The sequence below is a fragment of the Lepisosteus platostomus genome, chromosome 1, assembly GCF_059453375.1.
Source record: "Lepisosteus platostomus isolate fLepPlt1 chromosome 1, fLepPlt1.hap1, whole genome shotgun sequence".
NCBI classification, from domain to species: Eukaryota; Metazoa; Chordata; class Actinopteri; order Semionotiformes; family Lepisosteidae; genus Lepisosteus; species Lepisosteus platostomus.
Genome location: NC_142611.1, coordinates 13,281,495 through 13,298,743, shown reverse-complemented (window position 1 = coordinate 13,298,743; position 17,249 = coordinate 13,281,495). Strand labels below are relative to the sequence as shown.

The following is a 17,249-nucleotide window of genomic DNA, read 5'->3' as shown; positions in this document are numbered from 1 at the left end:
AAAATTGGTGCTTTAAGTTATTAAACTAATTAGCAAAATTATTTAAAATGTATTTAAATTGTTAGTAAATATTAAAAAGATGAAATAACTAACATTCTCATGAAGTTAGTGATAGTGATGCTGTTGTGGCCAATTAAAACCCTTTGTACAGGTTAAAAGAAAAGTTATTTTTCATCGGGAATGAATGCATGAATGTAATGTGAATTTATGTATCTTGACTCTCTTCAGCGATAGAGGTTAGCTACTTCTAAAGGTAAATAATGCTGATACAGTGATGGGAAACATAATGAGGACTGATGTCCGTGTCTATCTACAGAAATACAGTTGCCAACTGTACAATTATGATCTGAGTAGTTTTTGTTAGCCTCAAGAGAGCTTTCTTCATGCTTTCTACAGTATGCATACTCAATAGTTAACATATAACTTACTCCCACAGTGTCAGGTAAAACATTGATGTGTATTTTAACACATTGTAATTTTGAAAGATATGAAACAAATTGCAAAGAAACTGTTTAGTATGCTAATCAGTGCCAGTTTAATCTGTTTTTTTAACAACACTTGTACATCCTGATGATTTTCTCTTCATGTGTATTAATCTTTTAGTACACACTATCCTTTTTATAGCTTAATAAATTAGCCATATATCAGTTTTCACTTTTAATAGAACAGCACAAAATGCTTTAGATAAGATTTAGATAAGCAGTTCCATCAAGCCCTACATTGCAAACAGAATGCAAAACTTGTCAATGTTTCCTGTGCCCATGAGAGAAATCCACAGTCCTAAATTGTATTCTATGTGGTGGAGAAATTGGTTTCTCTAAAACATAACTTTTTCCTCATTTTTGTCTGTTCTTTCAGAAGGCACCAGTCAAACAACAGTAAAACATTACTTGTTCAATATCCTCTTTCTTTTATTTACAGTATATGCCATATTACCCAAAGGCTGGTGGGAGTAGGATTCTGGCTATCCAGCCATATACAGTAGCTGAAGCCGAGTCTCTGTTGATGTTTGGCCTGAATGACTTGCTCTTGTTTTTAACCTTTCTTGTGTCCTTATATTCATATTGTTCTTTGATCATTTGGACACTTTTGTGACAATACCAGTTAAAGTTTATAAAGAAAACAGTCAGGGAAACAGCCCTTATGAAAATGTCAAAAGGTGTTACGGCCGCAAGAAAATACAAGTTATAAAGTGTTCTGGGACATTTTACCACAGGAGTTACCTTAGTACTCCTGTGGAATGCTGTTAAAGTTCCTGTGGTAAACAGTTCCAATGTGCCACATGGCATTTCCTATTACATCAGCCCTGTAGTACTTTTCCTGCTGTATAACATTCCTGGAGTGATAATACAACCCTGTCAGATTTAAATGTGTTAGTAACCTTCATCTATAATTAACAAGGTGGTAAACCCAGATTCGACCGGTCAATCGTTATTGTTGAGATTGGTTCAAAACAAAATATTATATCTGCCCATCATACAGCATGTACTCCTTGATTGCTTGGGAATAGTTAGAGAATAGCTGTATTCTACACATCTGATTCATATGATATGAAGATTATATTTATCAGCTGGCATCACAGAATATTCTGATCATATCCAGTGGCTGTAGTGAAGCATTACAAAATGATACTAAGGGATTCCTGTAATATTATAATACTGTAAAATTGATTTGGTGTGTTAATTTTCAACATGAATGGAATTGCTGCCATGCTCTTCTGAAAATGCTATATAGTAATTTCTGTTCTATTTAAAGGTTGCTCCAGAAGTATAACTACCATACCTTTTCACACTTATTTTATAGTTTTGTAGCCTTTTATTCGCAGACAGAAACATTGAGAAGAATCAGTGAAGCATGACTGACAGCTTCTGATAGCTAGTGAGATGAGAATCTCTTCACTTAAATAGTTTAGTATGAAACATATGAAGCACTTCGCAAAAATGCTGATAGCAAGCACATCTCTGCCAGGGGTGAGGGGAGAATGTCATAGAAGATGTACTTGGAGCAGAGATGAAAAAGCGATCTCAGTGTGAAAATGTCAGCAAAGCTAGAATGCAGACAGGCCCTCAGGAATGAGGGATTACGGAGAGCAGAGCCAAGTTTTTTTTTTCAAAACAAGGTCTGTTGTGAGCTATGGGCTAGCAACATAAAGCACATTCAGTTGTGTTTCACCTTAGTTTGTCCATTTAATTTTCTTTTGAATTTGAGTGTCCTGGGCAAGTTAACTTATCGTCAATACCCATGCTTGAGGATATCCATAAGTGTGCTATTTCACGCAATCATTTTGTCCATAAGTTGTTTTGTGTATGGCTGTCCCCTGACAGGACCCCAGCACCAAGCGCCTGGGGCAAAAAAAATGCAAAACAGTCCAGTTTGTCTCATTACCATTCCTTAGCATGTGTGACACATTTTCTGTCCCTTTCTTTTTTCAATTCTAGGTTTATCTTTGCAGCAGCGATAAGGAATGCGACATCGGAAGCTACTGCCACAGTCCACAACATGCTCCCTCCAGATGCCTGGCTTGCAGGAGAAAGAAGAAACGCTGCCACAGAGATAACATGTGCTGCCCAGGCAATCACTGCAGTAATTGTACGTCCATGTTGCTTTTAGTTACCAGAACGTAAAAAGGAAACACTCCTACGTCTGATGATGGAAAAGCTTTTATGCCTGGCACAACTCATGTATTAGTCTTTAATGATTGTTTACATACTTGTCACTGGAAATACCATATTGTTTACCGGATGTAATTCAGCGGTGACAGATTCTGTCTTCCTATTTTCTCACTTACCATTTTATTTTTGCATAAAATGGCTGAGTAAATGATCTCTCAAAGCTGAAAGTGAAGGACTGAGACGGAAAAGCAAGAGAAATTCAGAACCAAAAACCGCTTGACACTAATGATTGTGAAAGTATCCGACTCTGTATGATGAAACACCAGGCAAAATGGTGCACATTTCTGATGCACTTTATGGAAGAATGCCATGGCATACCATGATCAAAAGCATTTAAAGTGACTACACTTTATAGATTTTGTAAGTGTAAAGTAAATATAAACAAGGAAAACGACATGATCATGGGCATAATAGCATTTTTAATACTGCTTTAACTTTCTTAAAATGTGTCTGGCGATACAAATTGAGAACTGTCTTATAGATCAGCCAATCATAACCTAAGACGTTACATCATGTAAATGATCAGACATCATGTGACACCACTATTTGGCAAGAATCTGGTCTGGGCTGAAGGAAAGGAGTTCTAAAAGCAATGTTTTCTGTTTTCTATATTTGTCTTTTGGAGGCATCTTTTTGCACCACAATAGTGAGTTTTCAAGCTAAGGATTTGTGTCCTCTAAACATTTATTTCTCGTCAGCTTCAAGAAGTAATTTCTGAGGACACAGACATCTCATGTGACAAAAAGAAGATGAAAAGCAAACACAGAAAGTGATCTACAGAACACATTTCTGAAGTGTAAAAGCTTGGAAAGTGTCTGCAAAAAGAGATGAATAGTAGATAAATCACAGTCAGTGTATAAAATCAGCAAAGAATATTCTGCCCCTGTCATTTTGTATTATTTCTGTTCTGGAAACACATGATGCTAGGCAATAAAATAAACAAAACACATTTTTAGTGAAAAATGATCTATTTGAGACAGCTGTGAACCATCAAAAAAATGTTTTTTCCAGGATGCTCTTGTTTTTTCATGTGGATTATCTCATGTGTATGACGAATGACAGACTTCAGTATTTTGTATCTTAAATGTACTGTAGTAAACCCTTCACTTACTGTACCAGTAGGGTGGAAATCCAATCTAGGATACAGTATAGTAGTGAAGACACACAAAACCAATAATTTGGCAATGCCTCTTGGTAAGAATGCCTTTAATTAAATCCAAAGTATTTGTTTTTGCTTTAATTAAAAATGTGCTGCAAACTGCACAGTAACTACACTACCAAAGGTTTTGTCAGATGTTACCAATGAATGCTGTTAAAAGAATCATCAGTTTCTAATCATCCCTCTCTCTAAAGTTAATCACTTTCCATTTCTCTCTCTCAATTTGTTAGACTGATGACATTTAAACAGTTCACTGTTTCCACATTTCACTGAATGCTCTAGTGCCAAGCTCCCTCAGTTTGATCTCTGAACATATTCCTGAGATATCTTGCTCCACGTAAACCAGTCTGTGTTAATGGCTGTCATATTCACCCCATAGAAACAGTATCAAATTCCTGTATGACAAAAACTTCTGTTGGAAGTTTATGCTTTGCATAATGAACCTGGTTATGGCATCTCTTAGTTTTTCAGACAGTTACAGTATCTCCAAAAGTATAGTACGTGAATAGTAGCAGAACACATACCAGTCTGAGCAATGACCGGTTTCCTCTGCAAATCCGGCTGAAAAATATTTCAAATCAACATTTGTTCACATTTAGAGTCCGAACGCCTTTGACAAAACAGCAGGCTTAGAATGCAGCTTGCACAAACACTTTGGATCTGTATGAGTGCTCGGTTTGTAGAGTTCTAGAAAGAGAGAGGGACAGCGGACAGAATTCAGACCAATGTTTTTCTTTTCATCTTTTTGATTGCAGACATTTGCATTCCTATCACCGAAACTGTCCTTGCGCCACATATCACCACGGTAGAGGGGCACAACAAGAAGACTGGACAGCTTTCCACTAAGGAAAAGGGTTGGCCAAAGACTGGGAAGGCACAGTCCAAGTTACCGCATGTGAAAGGTTGGTGTCAGATGCTCCGTCTTCCACTTTCCCTTATGGGAAACCAAGTGCTATTGTAGAAATGTTGTTGATTCCCGAAATAGTAGGAGCTGAGAGCTGATTAACTTTTTTTAAAGGCAAAAGTGTCTGCATATTGTTGAGACGCGTTGAAATGCAAGTGTAGTAGATGTTCAAGAGAAAACGTACTTTTTCAAGAGACTCTGTTCCCTTCTGAAATGGATTTAAGCATTAATATCTCTCTCCACCTCCCCCATCAGGACCCAGTGGTCTGGAGATGTAAGTTAGTGTTCACTTGTCAGATCTTTTCCAGATAGATAAGTGATTAATTTCTGTAATATCCCTTAGTAGTATCCCCAGTATACTATAGTGTACTGTATGTCACTCAATTTGTTTAAACACCAAATAATTGTACAATGTGTACAAAAGGAGCAATGATATAAATATTGTGGGCAGAATGTTTTCTTTTTAGATTTAAATAAGGTTTTTTATACACGGCTGTGTTCATACAGTATGTCTGGGACATACAATGGGGACAGATTGTCTTATGCCCTTGATTTCCCACACAGAAGGAATGACTAGTCTGAATGTAGTTCCTAATGTAATAATGAGATAATACTTGTACAGAAAACAGTTTGTCTCAGACACATCACATCATATCAACAATCAGCTGAATGTCATATAGGTGTTTAAGCCTATCTTTAAAATGAATAAAACTACACACCTATGAAAAATCCAGATAACCACTGGTAAAATCACCACAGAGGAGCTTCTCTGCTTTTCTCCTTCTCCAGTGACCCTTTTACACATGACCCTAGCTGAATCATTATCTCCTGTTAGTCATGGTTATTAACAACATATTGTGAAGGTGGCGCCAGTCCCCAACTATTTTAGTAATTATCTACTGCCGTTATGTCATCGGACCCTTGAGCTGTTAACACGGCATGGGGTGCAGACATAACCACATTACAATGTTGTTTCTGCACCCCATATAAAAGTCATGTACACTTACTAGCAGCAAATGGCATCCTGTATCATATATAATCAAAAACTGATGCATCTCTTTTTTTTTTAATAAATAAGCAGTTCTAATGATTTCTTTTTAAGCATGACATAACAAATGAAATATGCAATGGCAGGTTGAAAATGATGAAGAACCTCAAGGAACAGGGGTGTTTCTTTCTTATTGTGAAATTGAGTGTAATGCTGAAACCCTTTGAAAATGACACCGGAATGCAGTCGGGTAGAAGGACAATCTTCAATTTACACGTTGTATTGGTAATTATCTCCAACATAAGAACATAAGAAAGATTACAAATGAGAGGGGTACATTTGGCCCATCTAGCTGTTTGGTTTCTCATTGCTACTTGACCCAAGGATTGCAGCCAGTTATTTCTTAAAAGAAAAGCCAGGTTTTTGGTTTCATCAGTATGGTTGGGTAACTTGTTCCATATTCCTTTCTAATACACAGTTTACTCTTGTGTCTTCTGGTTCATGTTTCATTGTTGATTTGGTAGAAGTCCATAGGACTGACTTTATAAATACCCCTGAGCATTTTGAATACTTGAATCAGGTACCCCTGTAGTATTCTTTGTTCAAAGTTATTATTTTTTTCTTGCTGTTACGCGTGTTTTTGCAAAACATCCTTTTAAGGAGTCTAATTGGAAAACTGAGCCCATCCTACCCAAAACGTCTTTTAAGAAGTAAAATATATTAAACATAAGCAAATAAGCTTCTTTAGAGATGTTTATTAGTTGGTGGTGCCATATAATGAAAGCTTACAGTATATAGCATTCTGATGAAATACTAACTATTTCTGGCAATATTGTTTTATCCTTTTCCTCATAAAAATGCAACAGTTATCTAATTTGAATTTTCAACCAAATGGTTTATACTGTATGTCATCTAAGGCATTATTTTTATGAGTACTGGAAATGTGCTACAATCTTTGCTTACTGGTGATTAAATTTTAACAATTTTGTTCAAGAAATTAGAATTTAAAGTTGATTTCACTCCCAGAATCTGTCAGTTATATGACTTTTCATTAAAGTAATACCGCAACATTTCAAGGGATATATCCAATATATAACATGCCATGAGTCGCAGCAAAACAAGAAAATTGAAAACGAAGAGATGGATGTATTATTTTGTGAAAAATGTAACATTCTTTATTATTAATTTATTTAGCTTATACTTTAAATAACTCATAGATATACCTATTTTTTACAGATGGGCACCATTGTCTCAATCTGAGTGAATTACCCCAGCATGTGAAATTTGAACCCATAACCTTCCACTTGTTTGTCCTGAACCATGACCACTGCTCCTTTTATATTCATACAGTATGTCACTTTCACCACAGATATCCTTTCCAAAAGTATGTCAGATCTGATTATTCTGTATATATAAAAAAAACATCTTTAAAATCCATACTCAAATTAGAAAATATAAGAAAAATGGAACTTGACTCGGGCGCACAGTAGCACAGAAGTCAGGATTGGGACTACCTTGCAATGCTGAGGCTCCCGTGTTCAATTCCGGACCTGGGGTTCTGTCTCCATGGAGTTTAAATGTCCTCTGCATGTCATTTCATCCCACTGTCCAAAAACATACTGGTAGATTAACTGGCTTCTGGGAAAATTGATAATGGTGTGAGTGTGTGCCTTGTGTTGGGGCTGACATCCTGACCCGGGCGTACTCTGCCTTGCACCTGTTGCTTGCTGGGATAGACTCCAGCTCCCTTGCATCCCTGAATTGGAAGAAGTGGTTAGAACATGAGTGGATGGAATTTGACTAAGAATGGTATGTTTACCAGTTAAACACACAGAGGTACACCTTGTTTTATGGAGTAATTACATCTCAGAAGGAATTAAATTCTACAGGAGGGGAAAGCATTGGCAAGATAAGAGGATAGTTTCTGCATGGAATTAGGCAGCAGTCTGGGCCAATTAATAGAAAAGCTAGGAGGGAAAGGGTTTCTGTCTACATTAGGAGACTAGGCTATCCTAACAGCTTACAGACCTGAAAGAATCCGCATTTTATGAATACTAAAGAAAATGCAGCTTAGGTTTGTGCTAAGGGAGGTCATAAGTGCTGAACAGGTGGCCATTGTGTTGGCCAGGCTCAATGAGGGTTAGGTGTGCTGTGGAGGTACAGGGTGGACTGACCGAGCTAGGGTGATGGGAGGCACTGGGATTTTAAAAGAGCCGGACATCATTTTTCAGTGTAACAGCAGATTATTGAGAGAAAATCTAGAGTGGTGTCCCTGGCCAAACAGGATCAACCAGTAATAAAATTGTGGTTGCTAGTGAAGATGAAGAAATCAGCATGAAGGGTGATGTTGAGTTCAATGCCCCAATGGCTCGTAAACTGATTAATGATTAGTGAAGTAAAGATTGAAAATTAGGCATTAGGTTTTAAGACAAGTTCAATGCTGCAGTGTCTCATGAGGTGAAGGAATTGTTTTTGTGAATATTGCAAATGGGCGACATGGACTTGAATTATCCAATGTCAACTGATTTAAGAGGTAAGATGAAGAGTATAAGAAACGGGGTACACCTTCGTTTATTTTAAAGCACTAGTGTTGACTGTGCGTCAGTGGAAGGTGGAACAATAATCACAAAAAAAGAGAATGAACTTGCAGTTTTCTCTGAGAGGTGACCCATATGTGAAATCTAGAATTGCAGAGGAGTTCCAAAAGATAAAGATAGCCCACATAAAACATGACAAACAAAAGTAGAATGTTGACACGCTATAACAGTATTATGTGTCATGGCTTTGTCATAATTAACTGTCTTTTAAAATGTGAGCCAATAAATGTGGTTATTATATCATTGCTTGAGATAACAATACTGGGATCAATTCATGTAATTTCATGAATATGTAAGGTGCGTAGTGTTTGGTTTTTGAATTAAGTTACAGTTGTCATATTGAGTTGATTAAGAATGTACTGTACATAAATAGCTGTTCTTAAAGTTAAGATTCTTCTTCAACATTCAGCAGACTAGCCCAGACAAAGCAGGACACCATCTCTGTGAAGAACAGGCCAAATCCCGGAAGACAGATAGTTACTGCATTGGGCTGGGACCCTCATATCTATTTGATCCATCTGTGTAATTGTTTTCAGACTGCAGTGGCTGCAGCATGAGACATTCCAAAAGGAAATAACCTGTGCATCAGCAGGAAGACTATAGCACTGTTTGCATAAAAATGATCTACAGTACATGTTTGGAGGCTATTTTGGGGTTACATGCTGACAGATAAGAGATGAAACTGCCATCTTCTGTGGGACAGAGAACACATGAGTTGGCAGGAGAAACAGAAGTAGTGTGTTTCATTCAGCGATGAGTGACATTTTTGTGCTTTGAAGAACTGATGGGAGACAATGTGCATGTAGACGGTCATGAACGCTATTCAAGCCAGCTGGTGAGGCAGTGGATCTATACCGAAAAGAAGGGGAATCTTTTGTAACAGGAAGCTTTGATGTAGACTTAGGGCAACATTACTGCTCTGTACAGGGTCAAAGCAGGGAAGAACAGAATTGATTGTGCAGAAATCATAACTGCTTGAATATATTAAAAATTGTATAAAAATCCATCTTTAATTGAAGCCCCTATTCAGAAAGACGCTCAGGGCTGATACTAATCTCTTTAATGTGGTATTGATTCTTGTTTTATTTAAGCAAGCTGGACAGGAAAGCATGTGTTTCTCAAGGATGTTGGAGCCTCTTGTCGCGTGTGAAACAGCCTTTGGCAGGGGAAAAAAAATACCATATAATTTCATGGAAAAGATGCATGACTGATTAACATCTTTAATAAATATTTTCTTTACTAATTATGACCTTTGAAACAACCATGTAAACTGGCTAAAAGGAATATCATGTTCTGCTTAACTGAGAATTAATTAGAAAACAATTGAGGAAAATTTGCTTTATTTAAACAGTTATGTGTTAAAGATCCATCAAGGAATTTGGTTTTAATGTTGAGGCAGAGCTGTTTCATGAGTGCACAAGAATATGCAAGGAATATAGGTTTGATAAGAGGCTGAAATTGAACACATAACTTTGGGCAGGATTTTAAGATCTCGATTTACTTTGCTCATTCATGTACAGTACATTGCTGATCTGTCTTAGACTTAGACATTATTATTTTCTTTTTCCTCAGAATTTTTCATTCTTTATGCAGAAACATTCTTTGGTGATCATCAAATGTAATTCAGTTATCCTGACAGATGTGTATTTTATAGGCATGATAGGCATGATCTGTATGATAGGCATTGGCTACTACAATCTCATGTTTGCTTCTCATGAATAGAGGTGTTTTGATTGTTTTATTTATGTTTTTGTTAATAACAAAGATGTTATAATATATCCAGTACTGTACAGTATATGGTACTAGGGCAGGCTAAGACTAAGGCTAGAACTGTAATCTATAATGGTGTTAAATAATTAATGAAGACTTAATTAGATTTATTTAGTTATTGTGTTCTTAACAAGATAGCAAAAGATGACTGTCCTTTTCCATGAATGAATACAATTCCTTTTTGTGTGAAAGCTGCTATTTATAAACATTTTACCTCTATAGATTCAGAGTATTTATATCCTTGTAGATTAAGTATCCTGTGATGTATCCTGGTTTGTTGTCTCATTTTTACTTTATGATTCACGTTTGACTCTCCATATTTCACAAAACTTAAAAAGAATGAATTCTCATTTTTCATTTTAATTGTCATCTGTCTGGAGTGAAGCAAACTCTGCATCATTTGACAAATTGAAAATTACAAAACCAGAACTTGATGGCAGGATTCCACTAGGTAGAATCAAGAGGCCTCTGGCAAATGAGAAAGTCATGGGTCTGTAAATTTGCCATTGGTAGGTGGGTTGAGGTTTTTGACCTTATCTGGGCAATCAACCTCATTCCATTTTATATTGATATGACTGTTGATGAGTGAGTGTATTTATTTCACACTTGGACATAACCATGAACCCAGAAGTTTTGAAAATCAGCCACCATTCCCTTTTAACTTGTACTGATATTAGGGATTTGGAAACTCAGGAAATAATAAGTATGTAATAGAGAAATAAATGATGTGGTCAAATTTAGAATCTTGCCAACTTTCACTCACCAACACATACTCCATCTGCACCCTTGAAGCAGCACCCTGGCTTATTCCTTGTGGGAGGAGTAGTGCTTTCAGGTTTGTCCTCATTGGCAGGCTGCTTTTCCCTCAGCTCCACCACAGAAACTTTTTAATATGTTTTGACTCTAGATCATGATAAATAGGTTTTGGCCGAGTTACTGAACCAACAATAATTAAGCAATTAATTAAGCAATTAGTGATACTGTATGCAGCCTGAGATGTATTAAATAAAAATGTTCTCTGAACTTCTAAAAGCTTCCTTTTCAATGTATTTGGTTAAAAAAAAGTTTTGGGTATTTTTGTACTGTATCTGAAAAAAGTCTCATCTACATTTTCGTTTTAACAAGAAATTCCTCTCAGTTTAAACAAGGTTAATTGAAGTAGTTTGTTAGTTTTACTGTGAGCAGCAACCCTTATCGATGCTAATTGGAAACTTCTGTCGTTTCAGAGTTAAAGTGCATGGCACATTACAAAAAAAATAGCATGTGTACTGTACAAATGCAAGTAAACCTTTTATATTTACTGTATAAATATTTATACATTTTTGTATATGTACTATATGCCTGTAATTTAAAGTATTAATTACAGTCATTAGTCTTCCATTCATGTTTTCTCATAATTATAATATTCAAGCTAGATTTGTTTTTTTTCATCTTGTCTTTGTCAGCCATGCTCCTTCACAGCTGCAATGTGCCCTGAGTAATTGTATGACCTTTAGGAAGGCTTCACTTCCAATAACAGTAGCAAGAACCATCCTCATCCAAGACTGCCATTGTAATCTTGTAGTTTTTCCTCATTTTATCCCATTTTTTATGCATTTGTTCCACTTAACCAGGTTGTTTTATTTTATGAAACCTGCTTTATCATAAGTCTGTAAATTATACCCTTTCATTTCCAGCTGTTACACCTCACAGTAAGCCATTTTGAAGGCAAACTCTTTATCTACAGTATTTGCAGTCCGTCATGAGTTTGTCCTCCTTGAACCTGGTGCACTTGTTACACAAATTCGAATATTTCGTTTTTTTCCTCTGACAGGTCACGAGGGAGATCGATGTCTCCGTTCCTCTGACTGTGTGGAGGGTTACTGCTGTGCCCGCCATTTCTGGACCAAAATCTGCAAGCCGGTCCTACAGCTGGGCGAGGTGTGTACCAGACATCGCAAGAAGGGCACCCACGGGCTGGAGATCTTCCAGCGCTGCGAATGCGCGAAGGGCCTTTCCTGCAAGATCTGGAAAGATGCCACTTCCTCGTCCAAATCAAGACTCCACATGTGCCAAAAGGTGTAGAGGGACCTTTGGCCCATTCTTTTCTAACTGTGAAAAAAAAAACCCTCATATTTAAGACGAGAGAGACACAGTGAATAGGGACACGGAAGGGAACTTTGCGGACAGCGGTACAGGTGTGGAACATACGAACGATGGTATTCGGGATGCAGTAGCGTTGGCCATGAAGTAGTCTACTGCGTGGCTTCCATGTGTAAATAACATTATCTGCTATAAGTGCCATTCTGCCCTGCAAGGAAGATATTTAACCATGTAAAGCCAAGCTTTTACTTTGACTGTCACCAGGCAAGGGTGTTAAACTGCACTCCTCAAAAGTCACACTCGCGCAGGCTTTTTCAAGGCGCGTTAAGGACATTGGCTGCTTAAAATAGGAAATAATTGAAAATGTATTCATGCAGTCTTACAGTCAATCAAGACAATTAAGTCGAGTCAACTATCACATTTAGTACTGAAGTGGAATAAAAGCAATGCAAATGTGCCTATTTTTGTGCTGTAGAGTTTGACACCCTTGGATTTTGTATTGTGATGTTTCATGTTTTTCTTATGGGAACATAAATATATACATACTGTATATTTTTTTCTTTCATTTTTCACAAAGTGAATTCAGCCTGAAATACTGCACCTTGGCTCTAGCAATAGCTCAACTGGGATGTTAAATGATTTCAGAGCAACACAGTTGTTTGGGATTCTAACTTGTTTGGGAGTGTTTTCTCCTCCAGTACCAGTTACACTTGTGTTAATTTCAGTCTGTGTGCAGACATGTCCAGAAAAGCTACCTTTTCTCAACACAGCAGAACATCTTGTGCTAACAGCTTTAGGTTTCATAGCAGCAAGATCGATGAGATGCTAATTTGTGCCTGCGTGTGTGAAAGTACAGCTCTCCCTTGCCCTGCCAGGATGTTATTCTGGTGACTTTTGGCCTCCACCATTGCATAGTGCCACTTCTAAACAGCAAGCTGGGTCCCCTGTCAAGGCAGTATTTTATACTGTTTAGATTTCAGAGAGGGGTGACATCAGTTCTGTTACTCACTCAGGACAATAGGATCTGTTACATGTGTACTCTGTGACAGTCTGGTGTCGGGTGACTAAGGATGGCCATAACCTTTAATAACAATAAGTGGCTTTCTGATGATGGACGGATGTAGTTTTGTGTTGGTTTTTTTTCCATAAGGGAAAGTGTGCCTGTCCAGTCACATTATTACAGATGGCTAGAGCAGAATGCAATTACAAATCAGACAGAGCCACTCAACGAAATGACATCCATATGAGCAGAGTGAGATTTTTGCAAGCAAGTGGAAGAATTGTGGAAGTAATTCCAAGCATGCAAAACAAATTATCGCCCTTTTTTAAAAAAGAGAGAAAACATCAAATAAATAGAAAAAAATAGTGATGTCATTTTGAAATTATTTAAAAATTGTAACCCATGTACCAATTACTCATCATCATTATTATTTTTAGCATGGACATTTGCCACATGTTGTTTGTTTAGCCTGGTAACATTTGGAATAATACATTTGAACATTATTTCATATTATTTAGAATTTTACTAATATCTTACAATGGAACGGAATCCATTTTTTCAGAATTAATGTTGCTGCCAAAACTATTTCCCTGCTTTCTGAAAGGAGTAATTTCCTGTACAGCTACACTCCTTAATACTGTATTTGCAAGCAGAAGTATATTAAAAATATCTCAAAATGTCCTGAAATCAACTGCAGCTTTTTCTGCATGTGATTTTTGAGCTTCAGATTTATTAATATCCTGTACGTGCCTTTAAATCTGGGCCTTTCAGAAAATACTGTTCTTTTCTCAAAACCTGAAGACCGTGTGCTTACAAAAATGCTGCATGAGCTGAGAAAGGACAGTCAATGCCGTTTCATCTCGGCTGTTATTTTTTCTTTGCCTCCACATGGCAAAATCCTCTGTCCTACTCACACTGACCTCTGGCATGGGTAGTGTGCTGAATAATACAGTATATGCTTTAGGACTGTTACAGTACATTGCCATTCTGTCTTCAGTTATTGAATACATATCCGACACATATTGCAATAGTCCAGACAAGCCCCCTCTCAAGTTAATGTGATTATAGTCTCACTGGCTTTAACTTGTCTGGCCATACTGAGAAGTCTATACAAGAGTGAACAGAACAGCGATGAAAGAAGTCCAATCTGTATTTATAGTGATGAGGGAACAGAAAAGGGGGCTTGTCTGTCTCCCAAACATTTATTAACCCCATTGACAACAAATCTGTCTATACATTGCTATAATGTACATGCAAGTTTTGTAAATCTGTTTTTCTGATGTGGAGCAGGTAATCAAAAAAGGTTAATACCATCTGCCAAGATTATTAATGAACCAATTATTAGTAAAGCTTTGGTTGCTTCCAAACATTACTGTTACACATACAGCTATTTTCCTGTTTTGATGGTCAATTTTAAGTTCAAAATGATGAGGGTTACAGTCTGACATTGTTATATCTATAACCAGAGAAATGCAAGATTATTTTTTTTCAAAAAATGAAATGCCAGAAGTACACAGTAGTCGTGCAACTGCCCAAAATAAGAAGTAACGTCATCTTAGTCCTCAAATATTCTTACACTCTGTAAGAAGTTTAAACATTTTCTTTATGAATTTTTTTAAGAGTGTCTTCTTAGAATATAGTTCAAGTAGGGAACTGAATCAGCATGTGTAGGCTTGAAAGGAACAAGTGAAGGTTTATTCCAAGCTGAAAAGAGAAGAAAGGAAACACAACGTTTCGGCTGTGGAGCCTTCTTCGGAGCCTCACACCTGAAGAAGGCTCCACAACCAAAATGTGTTTTCTTTCTTCTCTTTTCAACATAAAATAAACCTTTACTTTCTTCTTAGAATATTGACAAACAGTGCAGTCCAAACTATTACAAATGGGCAAGAAAACAGTTTTCAGATATTTAATACTGTACAGTATATCATGTCTTGATGAAAATGAATTGGGTGGAAAGTTAACTACGTATATATGACCATAAACCTTCACTGTTGATTCTATGTGTGATGAGAGGAGGATGTTTTTGTGCTTGTCACCCTCTAATTAATAATCTGTAGAGCTCAAATCCCAGACCTGAGATCAGTAACACACATTTACTGTAGTTTGCATCTAATGGAAAAATTACTTTTTTTTAAATTCAAGCTATTAAGTTTGTGGAAATGAATAATTTGTATAAAAGAGTTCATATTGTGTGTTACTAGTTAAGAGGGCACAATCTTGTCAAAATGAGTTATATCCCAATAATAAAACGTATCTTTATAAATGTAATAATAGTTTTACCATCTGCACTGTTTTCCTATTCTTTCTGTTCCTAATATTAACCTATTTTTAGAGGATATTGGGCATTATTTTTATTTTTCCCAGAAGTTTAGGTGTCTTTAATTTAGAAACAACCATATTAGTTTTCTAAAGGCATTTATGTTGCGGTACTATACAGTATGCACAAACTATCCTTGTGTTCATTCTCGTATGCACTCAATTTCTTCTGTTAAAAAAAAGCAAAAAGCTTTTATATTGTAAATAAAATGTCCATTATTCAAAGTGTATTTATGAACCAAGAATATATCATGTACAGTTTTGCATTACCTTGTATAATAACAAAGAATCTGTTGCTGGTGAGGAGAATGTATTCATGTGGGCTAGTGTCTTAAGTTATGAAGTTCAGTACTACAGGTATGTGGTCATACAGTAGAAGCAGTACAGATAGGCATCAGTACTTGGATTAACTTGCAGTTTGCTACCATAGTGAGTATATGACATAGTATAGTATAACATGTATAGTACTAATGCTATAAGAGATGCAAGATTCACATATGGTATCACTTAAAATGATGTGTAAATCCCTTTCTCATGCTTCAAGATGTGTAAACTGATTAAAAGACACCGATTTGTGCATGACAACAGATGTGAAAGCCACATCAAATGTGTGCTCATTGCACTTCAACACTAAAGATCTAATTAATATTGAAACACATCGTTATCTCTCTGCCATTATGATTTACAGTATCAGTGCTGAGAACGCAGCAGGATTGAATGCCAAACCAGACCTATAACTGTGCTTGTTTCGAACTGGTATGAACCTAGATGATCGATTTTTACAAGTCACCCAAATCTGTAATGGGAAAAACGCATGTAACCCTGAACTGCTGAAGAGTGTGAGAAACACATTACAATCCTGGAAAACTCATGTCACATTTTTCTATTTTTCTTTTAGCATGAAAGCCAAGCCAATGAATATTGAATGAAAGCCTAGAGCCTTTCAATGAACATATTACCATATTCCAGAAATCTACGGTAGTTAACAATGCAAACTGATTCTTTCTGTATATTAAGAGTTAAGAGAAATCAACTGAGAATGGTCTTCTTATTTACATTGAGAGAACTGAGTACAGTGGGGGAAAAAAAGTGTATTTCATGTTTAAAAACTGATGTAAATAGAACTAAAAACGTGTACATTCTTTTAGAAAGCTGTTGCTGGTGCATTTTGACTGCAGATGTTTAATCGGGAATCTGCAATTTTGTAGAGCTGTTAATATTTTATAACTTTTTATTGTTGTGTATTTACTTTTCAAAATGAATAAAAATGTATTTTGTATTATGACTTTTTTTTATTCAGCACCTCCTTCAGTTCTTCACAGGGACTTTTCGTTGCTGTGTCTTTGGTTGAAAATAATTGGGTTTAACAAACGTGAACCCTCTTTATTAGAGAATTAGAGCAAAAACATTGACATATGGAAAATTCTGGAAACCTATCCATGTAATACTTATTTTGTACAAAGTATACACATTTTTTCAGTATATCATATTCTTGCAAAGAGGTGACTGTCTATTTGGTAAATTAGAGATTAAGTAATTATGCAATATATACAATAACAGTCTACTTTGACACCAGCTTGAGTGCATGTAATTTATAAAAAATAACACCACCCAACTGTTCAGAGAATGTACAGCAAGATCAACAATTTTGTGGCAGAACAATAAACAGGCAACTGTTTAAAAGAGAAAAAAATATTAAATGCATTGACACACACAAAACACAGAAACTAGTATTTAAAGGTTAATATTTCCAACTGATAG

At 36.3% G+C, this 17,249-nt stretch overlaps 1 protein-coding gene across 1 annotated transcript in view; it reads left to right on the top strand.

Annotated features, from left to right (window-relative positions):
• Positions 1 to 16,767, top strand: part of dkk2 (dickkopf WNT signaling pathway inhibitor 2) — a 35,205-nt gene extending 18,438 nt beyond the window's left edge. The window contains exons 2-4 of the mRNA XM_088624960.1: positions 2,439 to 2,589; positions 4,587 to 4,733; positions 11,904 to 16,767. Of these exons, the coding sequence (XP_088481086.1) occupies positions 2,439 to 2,589; positions 4,587 to 4,733; positions 11,904 to 12,154 (549 nt within the window). The 3' untranslated portion in view covers positions 12,155 to 16,767. The remainder of the gene's footprint in view (positions 1 to 2,438; positions 2,590 to 4,586; positions 4,734 to 11,903) is intronic.
• The last annotated feature ends 482 nt before the right edge of the window (positions 16,768 to 17,249 follow it).